The sequence below is a fragment of the Seriola aureovittata genome, chromosome 19 (assembly GCF_021018895.1).
Source record: "Seriola aureovittata isolate HTS-2021-v1 ecotype China chromosome 19, ASM2101889v1, whole genome shotgun sequence".
Lineage (NCBI taxonomy): Eukaryota > Metazoa > Chordata > Actinopteri > Carangiformes > Carangidae > Seriola > Seriola aureovittata.
Genome location: NC_079382.1, coordinates 20,129,735 through 20,155,042, shown reverse-complemented (window position 1 = coordinate 20,155,042; position 25,308 = coordinate 20,129,735). Strand labels below are relative to the sequence as shown.

The 25,308-nt window shown below is 42.8% G+C and overlaps 2 protein-coding genes across 2 annotated transcripts in view; both read left to right on the top strand.

The window, feature by feature from the left end:
- Positions 1 to 15,466, top strand: part of mdn1 (midasin AAA ATPase 1) — a 42,827-nt gene extending 27,361 nt beyond the window's left edge. The window contains 41 exon segments of the mRNA XM_056405436.1: positions 167 to 833; positions 977 to 1,138; positions 1,229 to 1,511; positions 1,608 to 1,846; positions 1,982 to 2,077; positions 2,193 to 2,287; positions 2,416 to 2,540; positions 2,639 to 2,791; positions 2,923 to 3,032; positions 3,161 to 3,234; positions 3,324 to 3,513; positions 3,662 to 3,806; positions 4,108 to 4,254; positions 4,350 to 4,476; positions 4,584 to 4,689; positions 4,852 to 4,967; positions 5,270 to 5,677; positions 5,761 to 5,987; positions 6,095 to 6,232; positions 6,692 to 6,891; positions 7,106 to 7,267; positions 7,440 to 7,577; positions 7,706 to 7,841; positions 7,979 to 8,151; positions 8,250 to 8,381; positions 8,493 to 8,652; positions 8,910 to 9,214; positions 9,301 to 9,468; positions 9,615 to 9,716; positions 9,826 to 10,024; positions 10,145 to 10,203; positions 10,206 to 10,317; positions 10,430 to 10,590; positions 10,772 to 10,861; positions 11,295 to 11,410; positions 12,313 to 12,487; positions 12,607 to 12,680; positions 12,826 to 12,940; positions 13,571 to 13,637; positions 14,050 to 14,192; positions 14,279 to 15,466. Of these exon segments, the coding sequence (XP_056261411.1) occupies positions 167 to 833; positions 977 to 1,138; positions 1,229 to 1,511; positions 1,608 to 1,846; positions 1,982 to 2,077; positions 2,193 to 2,287; positions 2,416 to 2,540; positions 2,639 to 2,791; positions 2,923 to 3,032; positions 3,161 to 3,234; positions 3,324 to 3,513; positions 3,662 to 3,806; positions 4,108 to 4,254; positions 4,350 to 4,476; positions 4,584 to 4,689; positions 4,852 to 4,967; positions 5,270 to 5,677; positions 5,761 to 5,987; positions 6,095 to 6,232; positions 6,692 to 6,891; positions 7,106 to 7,267; positions 7,440 to 7,577; positions 7,706 to 7,841; positions 7,979 to 8,151; positions 8,250 to 8,381; positions 8,493 to 8,652; positions 8,910 to 9,214; positions 9,301 to 9,468; positions 9,615 to 9,716; positions 9,826 to 10,024; positions 10,145 to 10,203; positions 10,206 to 10,317; positions 10,430 to 10,590; positions 10,772 to 10,861; positions 11,295 to 11,410; positions 12,313 to 12,487; positions 12,607 to 12,680; positions 12,826 to 12,940; positions 13,571 to 13,637; positions 14,050 to 14,192; positions 14,279 to 14,464 (6,781 nt within the window). The 3' untranslated portion in view covers positions 14,465 to 15,466.
- A 95-nt stretch (positions 15,467 to 15,561) lies between these two features.
- Positions 15,562 to 25,308, top strand: lyrm2 (LYR motif containing 2). Its single transcript, XM_056405581.1, has 3 exons — positions 15,562 to 15,674; positions 24,547 to 24,687; positions 24,984 to 25,308. The coding sequence occupies exons 1-3, from the start codon at positions 15,630 to 15,632 to the stop codon at positions 25,062 to 25,064; spliced, it is 267 nt and encodes an 88-aa protein (XP_056261556.1). The 5' UTR covers positions 15,562 to 15,629; the 3' UTR covers positions 25,065 to 25,308.

Genomic DNA, 25,308 nt, shown 5'->3' with positions numbered 1-25,308 from the left:
GTTTACTTTCCTCAGGAACATTCAAAATGTTTATTTAACTAAACTAAATCAGGGAGGAGAATTAAGAATTGGTTGGAGCTGACAGGCTACGGTAACTCAGATAACCACTCTTTACAGTTGTTTAACCTTCCTTTTAACCACGTACCTCCCTGACTTGTGGTTGCAGGTACCTGTGGATCCGCATGCAGCAGGTGAAGGAGCAGATCGCGGAGCTCTCCAGGAAGCAGGCCTGCCGCCCTCACGAGCCCCAGTACGGTCGACTCTTCCAGGACCTGCAGCACTATCTCTGCAGCATCGGCCAGGCGTCTAGAGTGGAGGACCTGCTGTCCCACCTGCTTAAGGCCGCGCAGGACTCCTCCAAACCCAGGTCAATGGTTCACAATCTGCTGAAGGAGGAGGTTGTGTGGCAGAACTCCCAGCAGCGCTTCTGCCAGAGGCTGCTGGAGGACTACCCTCTGTACCCTGACGTGGTCGGGCCAGTGCGCACCGGCATCCTCCAGCTCCGGCACGGCATGAGGCTGGTGGCCTCCCAGCTGGCCGCCTCACTCACGCCGGTACCAGGTCTGCCCAAGCTGGTGTCCTGCCTTATGGCCTTCCCCTCTCTGTCCGCCGGCCTGCCGTCGTACCTGTCCCGGGCCGACTTCCTCTGCTCCACGGCGTGCATGGACGTTCTGCGCTGCCTGGTGAGGCTTCTGCCCCAACAGGACCCTGAACACGTGGTCCCCCAGTCCTCCACACTGCTGCTGAACGCTCTGCTGTATGTGCAGTGTCACACACTGTCCACCGGAGACTTCAGCCAGGAGGCGCGCAGCCTCTTCAGACACATCTGCCAGGTCAGAGCTTCGAAACATCTGTCTCTCTCACTGTCTTGTTTTTATAAATTCAACACAGGTTTCTATTTTTGCAAGTTGTTTTGTAGTAGTCTTGAAACTCATGCTGTCGCTGTGCCGACTGTCGTGACGTTCCTCCTCCTCAGGCTCTGGTGAACGAGTGGGACGATCAGGAGAGACGGAGGAGGGAGCGAGAGCAGCTGGAGGCCAGTCTGTACCGCAGCCGCAGTCGACTGCACGGCTCAGGCCTGACTGAAGACGAGCAGGAGGAGAGGGACTTCAGGCGCCAGTTCCCCCAGTTCAACAAGGTATTGTAGTAGTTGTGTGCACGGTAGAAACATACATGGTCGTCCTGACCCCCCCGCAGCTCACTGTTTGTGTCCATCGTCTTCATTAAGGACTTCGCAGACATCGTTTCCCAGCCGACCCTGGAGGCTCCGGCAGACACGGAGTTGGAGACAGAGGACGCAGCCCAGGAAGAGTCCGTCGAGAGCGGCTTCCTGTCTCCGGCCGCCATGAACACTCTGGTCCAGGTGCACCAGCGCCTGTGTCTGAGATACGCCCGCTCACTGTGGTATCAGAGCACGGCAACAGCCAATCACAGCAAGGAAACCATCAAAGCCCTGGTCTCCTCCTATCAGATCGCCGCCCCTGTGATGTCACGCTTCTATCATCTGATGGGTTGGTCACTAACACAGTATATATGCATTAGGGATATTGTTTGCATTTTTTTGTTCAATATTTGCTCAAAGTTTGCTGTTTCACTTTAAAATTCAGATGCTGAACTGGACCAGCAGCTGACAGGCAGTGAGCTGCTGCTGTCGGCCCTCCTCCAGAACACGGTGCAGGGCTCGGGGGGTCCTGACGGTCTGGTTGTGTCCGCAGAAGGACCCTATGACTTCTATCAGCAGCCCAACATGAGCGAGGCCTCCCTCTGTCTGCCCGTCCTGGAGCAGCTGAGTGTGGCGGTGAAGCAGAGGCTGGACGACTGGCCCGAACACCCCGCACTCATACAGGTCAGTAAGACGGAAGAAGGACGCAAGAGGGAATTCACTATCTAAACCCAAGGAACATAACAGGAAGCAAGACCAGTGAGACAGGGGGCCGAGTTGCTATAGAGTGTAATCCTGCGTGTGTGTGTTGTTTTTCAGCTGACTGTGGTGATGGAGAGGATCATGGCTTTCAGTCTGTCCAGTCCGCTCGCCAAGTTCCTTAACGGTCTGGAGATTCTGCTCAGTAAAGCACAGGTGAGCTCCGCTAGCGAGAAAACCTTGTGTGTAAACACGCGTTTTCCAGAAGTGTATTTTTAGAGTTGCAGGTTGTGTTGACGCATGTGATCAACTGTTGCTGTGCTGTCTGCAGGACTGGGAGAATAACGCCAGCCGCTCAGTCTCTCTGCGCAAGGAGCTGGAACCAGTCACCCAGCTCATCATCCAGTGGCGCAAACTGGAGCTCAAGTAAGACACAGTGGGATTCAATCCAGCCACTGCCCTGAAATTTTGAGAGATATTAAAACTGAAGCTAGTCCTTAACTTGTCCTGTTATGTTTATAATGTAAACTTGTCCTGTCACTTCTGTGTGGTAGCTGTTGGTCGAGCAGTCTGGACAACGCGATGAAGCGCTGCACTGAGAAATCAACCAAACACTGGTTCTCCATCTACCAGCTGGTGGAGAGGTATCTGGAGGAGCAGAGGATGGAGGCTAATACAGGTACAAATAGCAGAGCTCAGATTATAGTTATTTTTTGACACTACTACACTACGATCACACATGAAGGACTTACTTCAACTCTGTTACTGTCCTCTCAGGCGAGGAGCCGGAGCGCCTCTCCCTGTCCTCGGTGTCCTCCACCCTCCAGGCCTTCATGGAGGGCTCCCCCCTCGGCGAGTTCCACACCCGCCTGACCATGCTGCTCAGCTTCCACTGCCACCTCCTTCTGGTCCCCCGCCAGCCTGGACAAGGTCAGCCGTCACTACTATTGCATAAATACATCTGCTTTGTGTGTCTTCTAGATTGAACATGTTTCAGAAACTATGTTATACCTTTTTCTGACATGTTAATTACAGCTTTCAATGTGCTGCCTCTTTCACAGAGTCTTTGTCCAGTCTTCTGTGGAACCTGCACAAATACTACAGTCAGTTCTCCGAGTCCGTCCAGACCAAAATCACTCAGCTCCGACAGCCAATCGAGAAGGAGCTCAAGGTATATATATGTATATTTATTTATTTATTAGTGTCCTTTTCCATTGCTCACTAGCACTTTGAAACCTTGCCCACACATTTCAGATTAATGAATATACAGTGTGTCAACATTCAAATTGCTGTTCTCAGGACTTCGTCAAGATCTCCAAGTGGAACGATGTCAGCTTCTGGTCCATCAAACAGTCGGTGGAGAAGACACATCGGTGAGACATCGCCTGGCTTTTACCTGTTGGCAGCTTTACGCTGAACATTCGCTCTGCAGGACTCAGTGTCTCATGTTTGTCTCACTCAGGACTCTCTTCAAGTTTGTCAAGAAGTTTGAGGAGGCTCTGAGCGGCGCCAGTATTCCCGCTCTGGTGGAACAGGAGAGCAGCACAAGCTTAGACAGTAAAGACGCCAACCCGGAGGACACGCCCATCCACCGGGTTCACCGGGCGCTGAAGAGCACGCCGCCGGGGAAAGGCAGAGATCTGCAGGCACAGGTCTCATAGAGGAGTGTTTTTCTAAACTATTGTTGTTCATCATCTCACCATAACACATGGATAATCACTCCCCCTGTTGTTTTATATAATTTTATATTATGATTGTGAATAACGAATGGATAACCTTGAGCTAAACTGTATATTTCAGAACGAGGGCCCGGAGGAAGGCGTTGAAGCGTCGTCTCTGCAGGGACGTCTGCCCGTTCTCGCCAGGAAGATGAAGAAAATGTGCGTCCAGCTCCTGAAGAAAAACCCAGTGCCCGAGCTGGCTGAAGACCTGGACTACTTCACTGGTACGAAAACCACTTTTACACAATAAATATCTAAATATTGACGTGATATTCACTGAGCAAAACCAGGCTGCTGGAAGGTTGACTCAGTTTGATTTTAAAGGGACTTTGTGCAGCTTTTGACCACTGGACTGGCTGTGGAGCTGTGTATTGTTGAGCAGGTCTCACTTTGCTTCATGCTTTGTGCACATGGGCGATTCCCCAAGATAAGAAGCGGCAGGAAAGAAATAGCTCGATAAAAAAGAAATGGCCGTTTCACATGTTTTTTAAGATGCCCTTTTTGAACTTTTTCTTTTCTCTGCAGTGGAGGTCATCAGTAACCTGCGGGACCTGCAGAGCCTCACCATTGACATGTCTGCAGAGAAAGAGAAACAAAAGTCTGAGGTCAAACATATCCTGCAGCAGAAGCAGAGAGCTCTGTCCGACCTGTTCAAGATGCTCACAGAGATAGGTGAGTTTCCCTCTCGCGTTCGGAGGTGTCGCATATTAGTTTGACTCTTTGACCAACGCTAACTAACCTGTCTGTCTGTGTCTCTTCAACCTCAGGTTTGTCGTACCGTAAAGGCCTGACGTGGAACAGGACGGCCGACCCGGAGAAGACGCTCTGTATGCAGCCGCTGGAGATGAGCACCGCTCTGTCTGCCGTCAGCAACCAGGAGCAGGCTGAGAGCATGTAAATAAAACATGTCGACACACACCATGCACTAACAGCTGACTTGAGATTGCCAGTTGATGCTGTTTTGGGTTAGAACCAGTTACACTGAATTGTGGATGTTGCAGGTTGTTCACGGAGCTGCTGACGGCGTGGGACGGGTGTCAGAAGTACTTCTATCGTTCGTGGGCCAGGAAAACGTCCATGCAGACCGCTCTGCAGCAACCTGCAAAGGTGAGACGCGTTCGTCCGGCGATCCACAGTAAAGCATCTTGTAGCATCTTCTGCGACGAGCCCAGGGATTATAGACGAAGCACCGATTTCAACTTCAGTAAGTGCTGTTTGTGTGTTCTGGCTCCAGCGGTCTGAAGTTTGTGTTGTGTCGTCTGGTTGTAGGAGCTGGGTCTGGGGAACGTGGAGCGCTGTAGAGGTTTCTCCTCTCACATGTTCAAGCTGCTGCTCAGACAGAGGCGACGGCTGGCCAAACTCACCGAGCAGTGGGTCCATCTCAGGTCAGCACCCGATTCCTCAAGACTTAGATTTACATATTTTTTCATGGATTTTATATAAAGTTGTATTATTTTTTATAAAACCCATATTTGGAAATATTATCAAAATGTATAGTATAGGAGATTGAAGTAAAGTTTGGAGGAAGTTCCCCACAATAAAACTATTTAATACATTGGCAGAAATTTTCTCTTCATTCATTTTTTTTCTTTTAACACAAAAGACATGTATTATTATTAAACTAAATCCACCCATCCAGTGAGTTATAAAGATGTAAAATGTCTTCTTTATGTCCCACCACCTCCAGGAGGCTAACACACAGCATACAGGGCCTCAGGGCCCACCTCCAGGGCCACAGTAAGGACCCAGGCTGTGCCCTCCCGCCCCAGGCCTCTCTGCAGGGCTGGGTCAGCAGAGGCCAGGTGCTGGCTGCCCAGTGCACCACCCTCCTGCAGCAGCTAGCCTGGCTGCTGCAGTGCTGCCCCGAGGACCTCCAGCAGAAGGAGGAGACGAGCAGCTGCAGGCAGCACACCCTGAGGTGCCCGTCCCCGCTGGCGGCGCAGCGTCAGCCCCCCGGCTGTCTGATGAGGAGGGGAGACGCCACCTGGTGCCAGCTACACCAGCGCGTGACTGCAATGTTGAAGCAGACGGAGACCCTGAAGGTGGAGCTGGACACGGTGGCCCAGCAGACAACTGAGAGAGTTCTCCACACATGGTAAAACACAGTCACTCAGGAGTTTGTGTGAAACGCGATGCATCGGTCACAACGGTCCTGACGACGCTGTGATTTTCCCACAGGAACCATTTCGTAACGTGCTGCTCGGGCTTCGACCAGCTGGCGGCTGTAGCGGCTCAGATGCCCGGCGTGGAGCGGCTCTTCATCCCGGCCACGTGTGTCGGGAGCGCGGACAGCCAGCCGACCATCGCCCAGAGCCTGCAGTACGTCAGAGGACAGGTGGAGGCGACCATCACTGAGTTTACCACCTGGAAGACCCAGCTGCTCTCCCTGGGACACCAGCACACAGGTGGGTGCGCTGACCCGTCACCCTGATACCCTCACCCCTTCAGGTGTTACGACAGACACGCAGACAAGCTGTCGTCATTCACCTCTCCTCCTCTCTGTGTTTAACAGATCACCAGTCTGCCTTCTCTACTGAGTTCTCTGCTGAGCTGGAGACAAACATCAACACAGTGCTGTGTGCTGTCCAGACGCTGGTGAAGAGACGGGAGAGAGAGCAGGAGAAAGAGAAGCAAGGAGACGTCAAGAGAGGTGACAATGATCTGTTGGTCTCTATGTCTCTCTTGCCATTGTTCATTCAAAGTTCTTGTCTGGGTTCATGTAGGAAGTGTTGTGACTGTGCTGTCTGCAGGACTGGTGGATGGAAAACAAAGTCAGAATCACACTAACATAGATTAGTTTGCAGAATTCCTGCTGCATCCACAACTGTTTTCATTTCACAGGATCTTTGGTAGAATTTATTTTAATGGAGACGTGCTGGAACCGGTACACTTATAAAGCGCCTAAGATCAGTTGTTTTGTCCATTTCAAGCTCTCATCTGAAGACTAGAGACCCTGGTCTACCTGACTGGTGCAACACACCAGAGGTCTGATAAACAGGTGTAAGAACAAAGGGACTCAGATAAGGTTATGCTTGATAGTAACTTGTGGCTTGTTATAGGACACTGACACTGGATGTCTTTGCTTACACAGTGTCATTTGATGTTTCAGATGGTGCTGAAGAGGTGGAGGAGGAGGATGAAGAGCCTGTGGAGGACCTGCTGAAGCCTGGTCACCTGGCTCGTCTGCTGGAGGAGGAGCTGGAGGCTGAGGTGGAGGCTCTGAGCGTGGGCGATGTTAACGGCCGGCTGGAGAAGCTGCTGAGCGGCCTGAAGACACACAGAGACACCTGTCAACCAGCGCAGCTCCAGGTACGAAGAACAGCTGCACATGCAACATCTGTCCCGCACTGAGTCATTTTAAAGGGCCGAGAATTAAAGTATTTACTCATTTGAAGCATAAAATCTGTCCGCGCGGCTTTAATGTCTCTCCTGTGTGTGTGTGTGTGTGTGTGTGTGTGTGTGTGTGTGTGTGTGTGTGTGTGTGTGTGTGTGTGTGTGTGTGTGTGTGTGTGTGTGTCGTCAGGAGGTGGACAGGGCGTGCAGGACGCTGGTGCGTCTGGAGCCTCTGCTGGGGATTTACTCCGACCTGGTGCGTTACTACCTGGCCGTGTCGCTGGGAGCACACAGGAGCACGGGCAAGCTGCTGTCCGTCCTGGCCAGCATCTTCACCGAGCTCGCTCAGAAGGTGTGGACGTGTCGAGACGTTTTCTCACTCTCACTGTCAAAATAATGATACAGGTATTATTGAGTTAAAGCAGCGACTATAAACGGTTGTTGTTGTGTCTTCCTCCTCCTCCTCCTCCTCCTCCTCCTCCTCCTCCTCCTCCTCCTCCTCCTCTCCTCCTCCTCCTCCTCAGGGCTTCTGCCTCCCTCAGGAGCTGATGGCCGGAGGAGACGGAGAAGGCGCCACAGAGTTCCACGACTACGAGGGTGGTGGTATTGGAGAGGGCGAGGGCAACAAAGACGTCAGTGACAAGATTGAGAACGAAGATCAGGTGATGAGAGGATTTTAAAAAAAAAAATTTTTACAAATAATTTTACTTATTAGCTTAGCAGTATTGATGATGGTGATTACCTGTAACAGCTGAATCTCTTAAGAAGAACTGTCTTCTTCCTCCTCCAGGTGGAGGACACGTCTCAGGAGGGACAGGAAAAGGAAGAGCAACAGGACAAAGGGAACATCGAGGCAGAAGATAACGCAATCGAAATGTCAGAGGACTTCGACGGCCAGATGCACGACGGGGACGAGAACGAACCAGGTTTGTTCCATTCCCGGTTTTGTCTCCGGACGTCTGGCTCCGGAAAATACGAGTAAAAATACATCGTCGGTTTCACGACAAACTTCTCCCTGAATCACAGCTGATGAGATCCTTCCCCCCCTTTCATCGTTTTGCAGGTGAAGACGATGAATCGGATAAAGAGGATGAGGAGGAGCTGGACAAAAAGATGGGCAACCTGGGCGACGGCCAGACCGACACTCTGGACGAGAGAATGTGGGGAGACGATGAGGACGATCAGGACGAGGAAGGAAGTGACAAAGAGGAGGAGTCTGGCCAGGGCATGGACCAGGTACAGGACCAAGGGGTTTTATATATTTGATGTAGTTCGATGTCACATTTGTCGCCGTGCCCTGATTTCCTTTGTCGACGCTGTGGATTCTGCGTTAGGGTGAATCGGAGCTGGTCGCCAAAGACGACAACCTGGACGCCGCAGACGCCAACAAAGACAAGAAGAACCAGGATAAAGACCAACAGACGGACGAGGAGGAAAAAGAGAAGATCCACGAGCAGGGAGATGAGGTCATTTTCATTATACAGGATTAGAATCGGACATTTCAAACCTTCACTTCATCTCCTCTCTCGTCTTTATGTCTTCGCTGTGTCTGACCTGTTCCCCCTTTCGTTTCTCAGAGGGAGTTCGATGAGAATGAAGTGGACCCCTACCACGGTCAGCAGGACAAGAGACCCGAGCCCGAGGCCATGGATCTGCCAGAGGATCTCAATCTGGACCAGGATGAAGAGGCTGGAGGCGAGGGCGAGGGCGAGGGCGAGGGCGAGGGCGAGGGCGAGGGTGAGACCTGTTGCTGAACTAAACAAACACATGTCCAGGAAACGGCGTCATTGCTCTGGAATACATGAAGTTACTGAAGCACCGGAGCCAAGAAGTTTAATGTCAAACGAGATTTAATTTTGTAGATTTAATTTTAGATCGATCAAAAACGTCTTTTAACGGCAAATTTTCAGACACTTTGCTGCAGAAACTGTGGTCAGGTGCTTCCTGTTTGCTTTCAAATTTTCAAGGAACTTTACATGTTTTTCCCTCCGCAGAGGAGAATCCCTTCGACATCGATGAGAAAGCCATGGAGCTGGACGAGAAGGAGGACGGAGAGGAAGACGGAGGGGAGGAGCAGGGAGCGGAGGAGATGCAGGAGGACGAGGCGGAGAAGGAGGAGAAGGATCAGGAGTCCAAGACTGAAGAGGAGGAAGAGGAGAAGGGAGAGGGAGAGGGAGAGAGAGCGGAGGGAGAGGAAGAGTCTGCCGAGAAAGACGAAGAGAAGGAGGAGAGGAGAGGAGAGGAGGCAGGGAGAGATGAAGATCTGACTGTTCCTAATGACAAAGGTCACAAACCAAAGGTGTGCTGCTCTACCTGGTCAACACTGATGTTCTCCACACGTGGTTTTGTTCTGCGTTTCTCTCTCATGACTTCTCGTGCTCACAGGAGGAGGAGGAGGAGGAGGAGGAAGGCGGGGCCGAGGATGAGGAGCAGCCGGAGTCGGCGGAGAGGAAGGAACACGACAGAGACGGTCAGACCGGAGAGGAGAACGTCCAGAGCGACACAGCTGTGGAGCTGGGAGGGGAGGCGTCGGAGAGAGACCAGGCTAAAGAGGTTCGCTTCACCTTCACCTTCACCTTCACCTTCACTCACACAGTGCTTCATTCATTCATTAAGACATATATCTAATTAAAAAAGACATTTAAATAGGATTTAAATAGAAAAAGACAAGATAAAATTCACATCTTCCCGTCTGCTAGGAGCACGGGAGCGGAGCAGCTGACGCCAGCGAGGCAGAGGGCCACCAGTCAAAGCTCACGGCGAGGATGGCTTCACAGAGACAGACTCAGAGCAAGACTCAGGTACGACCGACTCTCTCAGAGAGCACAGATCCAGATCTTCTACCTCCCCTCTGTTTCTCTGTCCATCTCATCGCAGTGTTTGTGTCCCCCCCTCCCCCCCCTGTTCCAGAGCTTCAAGAGGAAACCAGGTCAGGCCGACAACGAGCGGTCGACGGGCGACTACAACGAACGCGTGAACAAGCGTCTGCGAACGGTGGAGAGCAGCAAGGACAGGAGTGCGGACAGCAGGCAGAGCGACGCCCAGCAGGAGTCGGACCTGTACGAGCACATCAAACAGGGAGAGACGTCCTACGACACCCAGACGTATGGTCAGTGATCGCCCATCTGCGCCGGACGCAGCGCGGAGAGCGTAAATATCAGTTACTCCTCTGTAGCTGCGTCTCAGCGGATGAATGACGGTGCTGTTTGCTGGTTCTCTCTGTGTCCAGATGTGGCCAGTGCAGACCAGCAGAAAGCAGCGGGGGCGCCGCAGGACCAGGACGAGATCAGAACGACGAGGACGTCGCCATGGAAACGGAGGACCAGGAAGAAGACCTCCAAGCTGCCGAGGTCCAGGAGCTGAAGCCTGAGCAGCTGGACTCTACGAAGGCCTCCCAGAAAGGTGTCGGCACATCTCCGTCTCCTGACGATGACGCCTAGTTTTGTTTTTGTTTTTTTTTGTGAAACGTGTAAAACATCCTTTGACGTCTCTCCCTCCTCGTCCTCTCGTGCAGGCGCAGACAGCGGGGAGATGGAGGTGCAGCGGCGGGAAGAGGAGGAGGAAGATGAGGAGGAGAGGTGGAAGGACCGACAGCATCCCAGAGAAGAGCGAGCAGAGAGAGACACCGAGTCCACGATCCACACGGTCCCTGAGCTGCTGCTGGACGCCATGCAGGTACAAGACCGTCAGCTGATCCTGCCACGTCTGAGTCCCACACAAACATTCTGCAGTCTCCTGTTTAGCTGCAGGCTGACACTTTAAAGCCTCTCCTGTGTGTGTGTGTGTGTGTGTGTGTGTGTGTGTGTGTGTGTGTGTGTGTGTGTGTCTGTGTGTGTGTGTGTGTGTGTTTTTGCAGCGAGCTGAAAGAGACCCAGAGGAGATCAGGAGGGAGATGGAGCTGCAGCTGGAGGCCTGGCACAAACTGGCTCCAGGAACTCAGGAGGAGGTGAGAGAGACCGACACAGGAGTCTTTGCATCGTTAAGTTTGTCTGTTCAGAATCAGTCGGGATCTGAAACTCAGCGTGTGTCCTTGAGCTCGTTTGTTGAGTGCACCTCTTTTGTAAAGCAGATTGTTTACATCCATGTTTAATTGTGAGCGGCCGTCGTCGTCGTCGTCTTCTTCTTCTCTCCTGTATTTGTTGGCACTTTGCTGCTGCACTTCGTGGCACACATGACCTCCACCTGTGGATCAGTGGAACCGTCGTTTAACCATCGGAAGGACGATACGTACGATAGAGCCACTACTACTCCATCCACAGGGGACCTTCAACCAATAAAGCCAATTCACAATCAATAAGAATCAATAAATGTGGCCGTATTAGTCACCTGGGGACAGGATGTGTGTGTGTGTGACTGATGTTTTCCCGTCTGTGTTCCAGGAGACTGCAGCGGCCTCCATGTGGCATCAGTACCAGACCCTGACCTCCGCTCTGTCCCAGCAGCTGTGTGAGCAGCTCCGCCTCGTCCTGGAGCCCACACAGGCCACCAAGCTCAAGTCAGTGCCCACACACACACACACACACACACACACACACACACACACACACACACACACTGCAGGGTAGAGATGGAGGTTTGAGTTTACAGTGGATTCAACTTTTTGCTGAGATCTAAGATTCAGAGACTTTCTTCTTCATGCGTCTGGAGGAGTGTAAACAACAAACACACTGGTGAATTCTCTGGATCATATCGTCGACATCTTCACATTAAAAACTCAACATCTGGTAAACACTGTCCATCCACTCTGACTGTGTGTGAGCACCAGGCATCACTGAGGTAAACACACAGAGTCTGTTCTGTCTCTCGAGTGCAGCAGCTGGATCCGGGATGTTGTGACGGATCCAGGTCTCTGAGCCTGAGACTCATTTGATCCAGTTCATTTTCCTGCCACCGGACATTAGCAGTAAGTCGGCTGGATGGAGGAGTAGCCTCGGGTCCACACTGATTCAGCTCTGACTCTCTCGGTGACGTGTGGTCCGGCTGCTCTGGCCGGTCGTAGGTGGTCTGAAGGTCAGCTGCACTTCATCCAGTCCCTGGGCTTCCTGCACCGACGTTCACGAGTGTATTTCTGTGATACGTAATCATGAGTAATACGTGCTTCAGTCATAAAGGCGAGAAAATAAAAACAAAAATGTAGTAAAATTTCAGTCACAAAGTGAAAGTACATTTATATAAATTTGATTTTGTTTCACATTGACATGACTGAAATTGGAGATCTCAGTTTTTGATTTTTAATACATTTTCCAATGAACTATTAGTTCTTGCTCCTCCCGTCGTCTTGATTTCCTGTGTGATGAAACTCGGCTCGTTGTGTATCCATGGTGATGCTCGCGACGACACAGCGTGGTTGAACGTGTCAGAGGTGGAGCTGATGGTTTTGGTGCTGTTGCTCCACAGAGGCGATTACCGCACAGGGAAGCGTCTGAACATGAGGAAGGTGATCCCCTACATCGCCAGCCAGTTCCGCAAAGACAAGATCTGGCTGAGGAGGACCAAGCCCAGCAAGAGGGAGTACCACATCTGTCTGGCTGTGGACGACTCCTCCAGCATGGTGGACAACCACTCCAAACAGGTAACGCTGCCCTGTTGTCTTACCTTATACCTGCCGTGCTGCTCTTCACACGGAATAGACACAGTCAGAAAGTCAATATCTAACACATGACCCCCTGCTGTGTGTGTGCGGCGCTGCAGCTGGCGTTTGAATCCCTGTCAGTGATCATCAACGCTCTCACTCTGCTGGAGGTCGGCCAGGTGTCTGTGTGCAGGTGAGAATGTTTTTCTTCTTTTGTTCTTGTTTTTGGTTTATTTGCACATTGCTGATGCTCGGGTGCAAAGAGATGAGACGTGCAGATGTGCAGTTTGTTATCGAACGAACTGATGTGACGTGTTTAACATCTGCCCGTGTCACAGTTTTGGCGAGCAGGTGCAGCTGCTCCACCCCTTCCAACAGCAGTTCAGTGACGAGTCCGGGGCTCGGATCCTCAGACTCTGTCAGTTCCAGCAGAAGAAGACCAGGATAGCACAGGTGAGAATCCTCCACCCGCTGTCGTTCACTCTAACCCGAGGTCCCGGCTCTCGACCGGGAATCCTTAAACATGAAGTTTACGATGAGAGTGACTGCGATCAGAATGCTGCAGTGGATGCTGGGAGTCAGGGTGAATCATTTATAAATCATGATTTACTCCTGACTTCGATAATGTGTTCCCACGGAGAGATGAAACAACAGAGTCTCCCTGTGTGAGCATTACTGCCTCATAGAAATGTAGAAATGTTTCTAATGGAATTCAAGAAAACTTTACAATTTACTTTTATTTTTCCACTTTACAAAATCAGTCAACAGAGATATGAAGGAAGTACGGCCACTAGGTGGCGCACTGGAGGATCTCTGGTTTCTCCAGGTGTTACTGACAGATAGATGATAAGCACAACTCTAAACCAACAGACTAAATGAAACAGACGTTTTTTAATGGTGGAATAGAGTGAAAATCACATTTGATGCTACAGATGAAGACAAGGAAAAGGAGAAGAAAAGTCTATTATGTTTATTATGTTATTTTTCCTTAATCAAAATGAGTTCTTTGCTGTATTTCCCCTTCACCTCGTGGTTAAACGTCCCTCCCCTCAGACTGACTCTCTTCATCTCTCTCCTCTGCAGTTTTTGGAGACGTCAACCAAAATGTTTCTCGCAGCTCGGCAGCAGATTCCAGGATCTATGAACTCAGGTAACAGCTCTCACACACACACACACATACACACACACACACACACACTTCTACAGTGACTTTTAGCTCGTTGTTTTTGGGTTTTTGGCTCATAAATCCTGTTGTAATCAATCACATGGTGGAGACAAAACAGCTAGAAGAGAGTGAATATGAGCACCAGTGTTGTTCTTGTGTCTGATGTTAAAATAAATAGCTGTTTACTTGCTCATTCACTTTCACCAACCAGGGAACCAGCCGTCAGTAAGAACAAGGAACCATGATAGTTTCACTGACCTCCCGTGATTTAACTTCTCTGTTCGCTGTTAGCTTTGGAAAAATGTAGCTTATGCAAACAAACCTACTTAGTTTCCATGACGAGCTGCATGTAAATACCCTCTACTGTTCCCCTGTGACCTCTGACCTCCCTCCACAGACACGGCCCAGCTGCTGGTCATCGTGTCCGACGGCAGAGGGCTGTTCCTGGAGGGGAAGGAACGGGTGATGGCAGCTGTACGAGCGGCACGCGGCGCAAACGTGTTCGTCATCTTCGTGGTACTTGACAACCCCAACTCACGGGTGAGAACGGCAGAATTTTACAGTTATTATATTTTCTAAATTTCTATACACAAAGTGTAACGAAAACTGTGGTGCTGTTGCTGCAGGACTCCATCCTCGACATCAAGGTGCCCATATTCAAAGGGCCGGGAGAGCTCCCAGAGATCCGCTCCTACATGGAGGAGTTCCCCTTCCCCTTTTACGTCATCCTGCGAGATGTCAACGCCCTGCCAGAGACCCTGAGCGACGCGCTCCGGCAGTGGTTTGAGCTTGTCACGGCGGCCGACCAGTAGACCAACGAGAAGCCATCTTTCACAGGAAGGGAGAAGCGGGCAGCGACCAACTGCACAACGCCACTCTGCTGCCAGCTTCTCAACCAGAACTGAGAAAAAGAAAAGAGAAAGACGGATTTGCCGCTGTACATGTGCCTTTATTTTCTTATTTTTACTGTAGATTTTAGTAGAGTTTAATAGCAACCTTTGCTGTTTTTTGATCTTTGTTATCAGGGTAATTCTCTGTTTCTTTTGTAAACGTCACAAGGATTGCTTTAACTTGCACGTCTCAGATGAAATGATAGAAACAAAAAAAAATGTGATTTTCATTGCGTGTGAACCACCTCAGTGAAGAGTCAGTAAATACCTCTGTCCACCTTGTAAAATAACCCTCCTCCCCCATCCCCCTGAAATCATTTGTTCCTTTGTGTGGATGTTATAGTCAGTGCTGCAAAGATCATCAAATCTTCAATGTGAACGCAACAGCAGATGTACAGAGCTGGGATTTGAACGTCACGACTGAATCGTAACGTGTCGGCGCGGTCGTGACCCGACATTCAGAAGAACTCAAAGAAACATGTGCCTTGGGAGAGGAAAACAGTTTTTGCATCTCACTTCACACCTGAATCAGCTGTCGGGGTGATGGATCAGAGGCGCGGCCACAGCTCTGTCGAGATTTTTAATGAAATTCAGATCTCATGCACTTTGAAGCACAGGGACTGCAGACAACACTTTTGAATAAATGCCCCAGTATGACCAGTTTTTGTGGTTTAAAGACGACATATCTGCTGTGTTGATCTTCCATCCATAACTTGTGTGACTTCTGCTAAACGAGAGCTCGGAGCTCGTCACTGTGTCTGTTAGGAGTAGGTGTTGATGAAATGTTTATTATCACCTCTGTGTTTTGTAACGTGGACATACATGTGAGCAGATGTCGGCCATATTTAAGAGATGGTTTCTTCATTGCATCGATCTGTTAAACCACGACACAAATGATCCTGACAATAAACAGTTTACAAGGCTGCTCTGTCTGTGCTTGTGATCATTGTAGATCTTTGTACAAAAGACTTTCAGATTGTGCAGGCAGCTCTCCTCCGCTCCACTAGGGGGCAGTAAAAACTACATTAACCTGTTAGCGTCATCACAACATCCGCCCGAGAGGCTCACTGGTCTCGAGGAGTCAAACATGGCAGTGTCGAGGTTACCGATCGCAGCTCTCTCTCTGAAACAGGTAAATACATGAAGCTGTGGAGGTGGAAGTGTTTCCATCTCCTAAAGATGAGCTGGTCTGTACTGATGGGACTGTAGCAAGTGCGTAGGTCAGGCTCAACAAGGCAAAAAATGTCGTAGTATAGTAAAGCATGTACTGTCATAGTATAGTAAGACATAGAAACGTCAAAAACATAGTATACTAAGGCATAAAAACTTCAAAAGACGTCATCTTATAGTAAGACAAAAATGTCATAAAACTTCATAGTATAGTAAGGCACAAAAATGTCAAAAAAAAGTCATAGGCATAAAATGTCAGAAAACATAGTATAGTAAGGCATAAAATGTAAAAAAAAAAAAGTCATAGTATAGTATGGCATAAAACATCATCAAACGTCATAGTATAGTATGGCATAAAACGTCATAGTATAGTAAGGCATAAAACGTCAAAAATTGTCATAGTATAGTAAGGCTCAAAAATGTCAAAAAATGTCATAGTATAGTAAGGCATAAAATATCATAAAAAGTCATAGTATAGTAAGGCATAAAATGTCAAAAAACGTCGTAGTATGTCATAAAATGTCAAAAAAAACGTCATACTATAGTATGGCATAATACGTCATAAAACGTCATAGAATAGAAAGGCATGAAAACGTCAAAAAACGTCATAGTATAGTATGGCATAAAATATAAAACTTCATAGTATAGTAAGACATGAAATGTCAAAAAACTTAATAGTATAGTAAGGCATAAAATGTAAAACAAAAATGTCATAGTATAGTAAGGCATGAAAACGTCAAAAAACGTCATAGTATGTCATAAAACTTCAAAAAACGTCATAGTATACTAAGGCATGAAAACGTCATAAAACGTCATAGTATAGTAAGGCACAAAAATGTCAAAAAATGTCATAGTATAGTAAGGCATAAAATGTCATAAAAAGTCATAGTATAGTAAGGCATAAAATGTCAAAAAACGTCATAGTATAGTAAGGCACAAAAATGTCAAAAAATGTCATAGTATGTCATAAAACTTCAAAAAACGTCATAGTATAGTAAGGCATAAAACTTCAAAAAACGTCATAGTATAGTAAGACATGAAATGTCAAAAAACTTCATAGTATAGTAAGGCATAAAATGTAAAAAAGAAGTCATAGTATAGTTAGGCATAACACGTCAGAAAACGTCATAGTATAGTATGGCATAAAATGTAAAAAAATGTCATAGTATAGTAAGGCATGAAAACGTCAGAAAACGTCATAGTATAGTAAGGCATAAAATGTCAAAAAATGTCATAGTATAGTATGGCATAAAAAGTCATAGTATAGTAAGGCATGAAAACGTCAGAAAACGTCATAGTATAGTATGGCATAAAATGTCAAAAAATGTCATAGTATAGTATGGTATAAAAAGTCATAGTATAGTAAGGCACAAAAATGTCAAAAAATGTCATAGTATAGTAAGGCATGAAAACGTCAGAAAACGTCATAGTATAGTATGGCATAAAAAGTCATAGTATAGTAAGGCATGAAAACGTCAGAAAACGTCATAGTATAGTATGGCATAAAATGTCAAAAAAAAGTCATAGTATAGTAAGGCACAAAAATGTCAAAAAATGTCATAGTATAGTATGGCATAAAAAGTCATAGTATAGTAAGGCATGAAAACATCAAAAAATGTCATAGTATAGTAAGGCATGAAAACGTCAGAAAACGTCATAGTATAGTATGGCATAAAATGTCAAAAAATGTCATAGTATAGAATGGCATAAAAAGTCATAGTATAGTAAGGCATGAAAACGTCATAAAATGTCATAGTAAAGTAAGGCATAAAAAGTCATAGTATAGTGAGGCATGAAAATGTCGTAAAATGCCATTGTAAAGTAAGGCAATAAAATGTCGTAGTATAGTATGGCATAAAACGTCATAGTATAGTAAGGCATGAAAACGTCATAAAATGTCATAGTATAGTATGGCATAAAATGTCAAAAAATGTCATAGTATAGTATGGCATAAAACGTCATAGTATAGTAAGGCACAAAAATGTCAAAAAATGTCATAGTATAGTAAGGCATGAAAACGTCAGAAAACGTCATAGTATAGTATGGCATAAAATGTCAAAAAATGTCATAGTATAGTATGGCATAAAACGTCATAGTATAGTAAGGCTCAAAAATGTCAAAAAATGTCATAGTATAGTAAGGCATAAAATATCATAAAAAGTCATAGTATAGTAAGGCATAAAATGTCAAAAAACGTCGTAGTATGTCATAAAATGTAAAAAAAAACGTCATACTATAGTATGGCATAATACGTCATAAAACGTCATAGAATAGAAAGGCATGAAAACGTCAAAAAACGTCATAGTATAGTATGGCATAAAATGTCAAAAAACTTCATAGTATAGTAAGACATGAAATGTCAAAAAACTTAATAGTATAGTAAGGCATAAAATGTAAAACAAAAATGTCATAGTATAGTAAGGCATGAAAACGTCAAAAAACGTCATAGTATGTCATAAAACTTCAAAAAACGTCATAGTATACTAAGGCATGAAAACGTCATAAAACGTCATAGTATAGTAAGGCACAAAAATGTCAAAAAATGTCATAGTATAGTAAGGCATAAAATGTCATAAAAAGTCATAGTATAGTAAGGCATAAAATGTCAAAAAACGTCATAGTATAGTAAGGCACAAAAATGTCAAAAAATGTCATAGTATGTCATAAAACTTCAAAAAACGTCATAGTATAGTAAGGCATAAAACTTCAAAAAACGTCATAGTATAGTAAGACATGAAATGTCAAAAAACTTCATAGTATAGTAAGGCATAAAATGTAAAAAAGAAGTCATAGTATAGTTAGGCATAACACGTCAGAAAACGTCATAGTATAGTATGGCATAAAATGTCAAAAAATGTCATAGTATAGTAAGGCATGAAAACGTCAGAAAACGTCATAGTATAGTAAGGCATAAAATGTCAAAAAATGTCATAGTATAGTATGGGCAAAAAAGTCATAGTATAGTAAGGCATGAAAACGTCAGAAAACGTCATAGTATAGTATGGCATAAAATGTCAAAAAATGTCATAGTATAGTATGGCATAAAAAGTCATAGTATAGTAAGGCACAAAAATGTCAAAAAATGTCATAGTATAGTAAGGCATGAAAACGTCAGAAAACGTCATAAAACGTCAGAAAACATCATAGTATAGTATGGCATAAAAAGTCATAGTATAGTAAGGCATGAAAACGTCAGAAAACGTCATAGTATAGTATGGCATAAAATGTCAAAAAAAAGTCATAGTATAGTAAGGCACAAAAATGTCAAAAAATGTCATAGTATAGTATGGCATAAAAAGTCATAGTATAGTAAGGCATGAAAACATCAAAAAATGTCATAGTATAGTAAGGCATGAAAACGTCAGAAAACGTCATAGTATAGTATGGCATAAAAAGTCATAGTATAGTGAGGCATAAAAAGTCATAGTATAGTGAGGCATGAAAATGTCGTAAAATGCCATTGTAAAGTAAGGCAATAAAATGTCGTAGTATAGTATGGCATAAAACGTCATAGTATAGTAAGGCATGAAAACGTCATAAAATGTCATAGTATAGTATGGCATAAAATGTCAAAAAATGTCATAGTATAGTATGGGCAAAAAAGTCATAGTATAGTAAGGCATGAAAACGTCAGAAAACGTCATAGTATAGTATGGCATAAAATGTCAAAAAATGTCATAGTATAGTATGGCATAAAACGTCATAGTATAGTAAGGCACAAAAATGTCAAAAAATGTCATAGTATAGTAAGGCATGAAAACGTCAGAAAACGTCATAGTATAGTATGGCATAAAAAGTCATAGTATAGTAAGGCATGAAAACGTCAGAAAACGTCATAGTATAGTATGGCATAAAATGTCAAAAAAAAGTCATAGTATAGTAAGGCATGAAAACGTCAGAAAACGTCATAGTATAGTATGGCATAAAATGTCAAAAAATGTCATAGTATAGTATGGCATAAAAAGTCATAGTATAGTAAGGCATAAAATGTCAAAAAATGTCATAGTATAGTATGGCATAAAAAGTCATAGTATAGTAAGGCATAAAATGTCAAAAAAAAGTCATAGTATAGTAAGGCATAAAACATCATAAATCGTCATAGTATATAAAGACATAAAAATGTCAAAAAATGTCATAGTATAGTAAGGCATGAAAACGTCATAAAACGTCATAGTATAGTAAGACATAAAAATGTGATAAAAACGTCATAGTATATTATGGCATAAAACGTCATAGTATAGTAAGGCATGAAAACGTCATAAAATGTCATAGTAAAGTAAGGCAAAAAAATGTCATATTATAGTATGGCATAAAACGTCATAGTATAGTAAGGCATAAAATGTCAAAAAATGTCATAGTATAGTATGGCATAAAAAGTCATAGTATAGTAAGGCATGAAAACGTCAAAAAATGTCATAATATACTAAGGCATGAAAACGTCATAAAACGTCATAGTATAGTAAGACATAAAAATGTGATAAAAACGTCATAGTATAGTATGGCATAAAACATCAAAAAACTTCATAGTATAGTAAGTCATAAAATGTCAAAAAAAAGTCATAGTATAGTAAGGCATGAAAACGTCATAAAACGTCATAATATAGTAAGGCACAAAAATGTCGAAAAATGTCATAGTATGGCATAAAACGTCATAAAACGTCATAAAACGTCATAAAACGTCATAAAAAGTCATAGTATAGTAAGGCACAAAAATGTCAAAAAATGTCATAGTATGGCATAAAATGTCAAAAAATGTCATCGTATAGTAAGGCATGAAAACGTCAAAAAAAAGTAATTGTATAGTAAGGCATGAAAACGTCATAAAAAGTCATAGTATAGTAAGGCACAAAAATGTCAAAAAATGTCATAGTATAGTAAGGCATGAAAACGTCATAAAATGTCATAGTATAGTAAGGCATAAAACATCATAAAACGTCATAGTATGGTAAGGCATAAAATGGCAAAAAAAAGTCATAGTATAGTATGGCATAAAAAGTCATAGTATAGTAAGGCATGAAAACGTCAAAAAATGTCATAATATAGTAAGGCATGAAAACGTCAAAAAAAAGTAATTGTATAGTAAGGCATGAAAACGTCATAAAAAGTCATAGTATAGTAAGGCACAAAAATGTCAAAAAATGTCATAGTATAGTAAGGCATGAAAACGTCATAAAATGTCATAGTATAGTAAGGCACAAAAATGTCGAAAAATGTCATAGTATGTCATAAAATGTTAAAAAAAAAAAGTCATAGTATAGTAAGGCACAAAAATGTCAAAAAATGTCATAGTATGGCATAAAATGTCAAAAAATGTCATCGTATAGTAAGGCATGAAAACGTCAAAAAAAAGTAATTGTATAGTAAGGCATGAAAACGTCAGAAAACGTCATAGTATAGTATGGCATAAAAAGCCATAGTATAGTAAGGCATGAAAACGTCAGAAAACGTCATAGTATAGTATGGCATAAAATGTCAAAAAATATCATAGTATAGTATGGCATAAAACGTCATAGTATAGTATGGCATAAAACGTCAAAAAACTTCATAGTATAGTAAGGCATAAAATGTCAAAAAAAGTCATAGTATAGTAAGGCATAAAATGTCAAAAAATGTCATAGTATAGTATGGCATAAAACGTCATAGTATAGTATGGCATAAAACGTCAAAAAACTTCATAGTATAGTAAGGCATAAAATGTCAAAAAAAAGTCATAGTATAGTAAGGCACAAAAATGTCAAAAAATGTCATAGTATGGCATAAAATGTCAAAAAATGTCATAGTATAGTATGGCATAAAACGTCATAGTATAGTAAGGCATAAAATGTCAAAAAATGTCATAGTATAGTATGGCATAAAAAGTCATAGTATAGTAAGGCATGAAAACGTCATAAAAAGTCATAGTATAGTAAGGCAAAAAAATGTCATATTATAGTATGGCATAAAACGTCATAGTATAGTATGGCATAAATTGTCAAAAAATGTCATAGTATAGTATGGCATAAAATGTCATAGCATAGTAAGGCATAAAAAGTCATGGTATAGTAAGGCATGAAAACGTCAGAAAACGTCATAGTATGGTAAGGCATAAAACATCATAAAACGTCATAGTATAGTAAGGCATGAAAACGTAAAAAAAAAAGTCATAGTATAGTAAGGCATGAAAATGTCAAAAAATGTCATAGTATAGTAAGACATAAAAATATGATAAAAATGTCATAGTATAGTATGGCATAAAACGTCATAGTATAGTAAGGCACAAAAATGTCAAAAAATGTCATAGTATAGTAAGGCATGAAAACGTCAGAAAACGTCATAGTATAGTATGGCATAAAAAGTCATAGTATAGTAAGGCATGAAAACGTCAGAAAACGTCATAGTATAGTAAGGCATGAAAACGTCAGAAAACGTCATAGTATAGTATGGCATAAAAAGTCATAGTATAGTAAGGCATGAAATGTCAGAAAACGTCATAGTATAGTAAGGCATAAAATGTCAAAAAACTTCATAGTATAGTAAGGCATAAAATGGCAAAAAAAAGTCATAGTATAGTAAGGCATAAAACATCATAAAACGTCATAGTATTTAAAGACATAAAAATGGCAAAAAATGTCATAGTATAGTATGGCATAAAAAGTCATGGTATAGTAAGGCATGAAAACGTCAAAAAATGTCATAGTATAGTAAGGCAAAAAAATGTCATATTATAGTATGGCATAAAACGTCATAGTATAGTATGGCATAAATTGTCAAAAAATGTCATAGTATAGTATGGCATAAAATGTCAAAAAATGTCATAGTATAGTAAGGCATAAAAAGTCATAGTATAGTAAGGCATGAAAATGTGATAAAAACGTCATAGTATAGTATGGCATAAAACATCAAAAAACTTCATAGTATAGTAAGTCATAAAATGTAAAAAAAAAGTCATAGTATAGTAAGGCATGAAAACGTCATAAAACGTCATAATATAGTAAGGCACAAAAATGTCGAAAAATGTCATAGTATGTCATAAAATGTTAAAAAAAAAAACTCATAGTATAGTAAGGCACAAAAATGTCAAAAAATGTCATAGTATGGCATAAAATGTCAAAAAATGTCATCGTATAGTAAGGCATGAAAACGTCAAAAAAAAGTAATTGTATAGTAAGGCATGAAAACGTCATAAAAAGTCATAGTATAGTAAGGCACAAAAATGTCAAAAAATGTCATAGTATAGTATGGCATGAAAACGTCATAAAATGTCATAGTATAGTAAGGCATAAAACATCATAAAACGTCATAGTGGGGTAAGGCAAAAAAATGTCATAGTATAGTATGGCATAAAAAGTCATAGTATAGTAAGGCATGAAAACGTCAAAAAATGTCATAATATAGTAAGGCATGAAAACCTCAAAAAAAGTAATTGTATAGTAAGGCATGAAAACGTCATAAAAAGTCATAGTATAGTAAGGCACAAAAATGTCAAAAAATGTCATAGTATAGTAAGGCATGAAAACGTCATAAAATGTCATAGTATAGTAAGGCACAAAAATGTCGAAAAATGTCATAGTATGTCATAAAATGTTAAAAAAAAAAAAGTCATAGTATAGTAAGGCACAAAAATGTCAAAAAATGTCATAGTATGGCATAAAATGTCAAAAAATTTCATCGTATAGTAAGGCATGAAAACGTCAAAAAAAAGTAATTGTATAGTAAGGCATGAAAACGTCAGAAAACGTCATAGTATAGTATGGCATAAAAAGCCATAGTATAGTAAGGCATGAAAACGTCAGAAAACGTCATAGTATAGTATGGCATAAAATGTCAAAAAATATCATAGTATAGTATGGCATAAAACGTCATAGTATAGTATGGCATAAAACGTCATAAAAAGTCATAGTATAGTAAGGCATGAAAACGTCAGAAAACGTCATAGTATAGTATGGCATAAAAAGTCATAGTATAGTAAGGCATGAAATGTCAGAAAACATCATAGTATAGTAAGGCATAAAATGTCAAAAAACTTCACAGTATAGTAAGGCATAAAATGGCAAAAAAAAGTCATAGTATAGTAAGGCATAAAACATCATAAAACGTCATAGTATATAAAGACATAAAAATGTCAAAAAATGTCATAGTATAGTATGGCATAAAAAGTCATGGTATAGTAAGGCATGAAAACGTCATATTATAGTATGGCATAAAACGTCATAGTATAGTATGGCATAAATTGTCAAAAAATGTCATAGTATAGTATGGCATAAAATATCATCGTATAGTAAGGCATAAAAAGTCATGGTATAGTAAGGCATGAAAACGTCAGAAAACGTCATAGTATGGTAAGGCATAAAACATCATAAAACGTCATAGTATAGTAAGGCATGAAAATGTCAAAAAATGTCATAGTATAGTAAGACATAAAAATATGATAAAAACGTCATAGTATAGTATGGCATAAAACGTCAAAAAACTTCATAGTATAGTAAGGCACAAAAATGTCAAAAAATGTCATAGTATAGTAAGGCATAAAATGTAAAAAAAAAAAAAAAAAAGTAATAGTATAGTAAGGCATGAGAACGTCAGAAAACGTCATCGTTTAGTAAGGCATAAAAAGTCATAGTATAGTATGACATAAAATGTAAAAAAAAAAGTTTCATAGTATAGTAAGGCATAAAATGTCAAAAAACGTCATTGTATAGTAAGGCATAAAAGGCATAAAACGTCAGAAACGTCATAGTATAGTAAGGCATAAAACATCATGCTATAGTAAGGCTTAAAAAAGTCAAAAATGTTTCTTAGATTCTTAAAGTAAATGTGACTGTCCTGTTGAGTCTAAACTGCTTAGTCGCTCTCAGTTTTTACAGAGGCAGAGGATTTTGGGGATTTACAGAAACATGTTGAGGACCATACGGCAGGTACCAGACGAGGCGGACAGGAAGTACCTCAGAGACTGGGCGAGGGATGAGTTCAAGAGGAATAAGAGCGCCACAGACCAGGTAAAGAGATAGTAAGATTGTGTTCACCTTTCTATTGTTGTTGCTCAGTTTTCATGTCCATACATATTTATTGTTGTCATGACTACTACTTTCCCTCACCTGTCCACAGTAAAACAGTGTTTAAAATGTATAATTTCAACATCAAATCAAGAAGTGGTGATTGGGCAGACTAATTATATGAACTCTTTGTTGCTCACTGGCTTTTTCCTGGAGCTTTGAACCACATCTAACAGTCTTTGTATTTATGTTTCCAGCATCCTCTTCACCACCGTTTTCCCTCTCATTGCTTTTTTCAGGACGCCATCCGCATGATGGTCACACAAGCTAACAACCATCTGGAGGAGCTGCAGAAGTCTCTGGCGCTGGCCAGAAGTTAAGGCTGGGAATCCCTGATGTGGACTTATCTGTGACGGTTCTCAGTGAAGACCATCATGTGGTTTTTATTGAGAAGAGACTCTTTAGTGCTGAGGTAACCATGGAGACAGGGAAACCCCTCACTGTTGACTCATCATTACCTACTTGTCAGGGATGGATTGATGGTGTTGACCAGAAGACATCGTCCTGCTGTATATGTTTGTGCTGTATATATATATGTATTAAACAGGAAGTAATGAAACAACA

Bases quoted from the DNA above. Each gene is read 5' to 3' on its own strand.
- lyrm2 (XM_056405581.1), top strand. From the start codon at position 15,630: ATGGCAGTGTCGAGGTTACCGATCGCAGCTCTCTCTCTGAAACAG. The intron at 15,675-24,546 runs GTAAATACATGA...AGTCGCTCTCAG, and splicing joins CAGCTCTCTCTCTGAAACAG to TTTTTACAGAGGCAGAGGAT. The intron at 24,688-24,983 runs GTAAAGAGATAG...TGCTTTTTTCAG, and splicing joins ATAAGAGCGCCACAGACCAG to GACGCCATCCGCATGATGGT.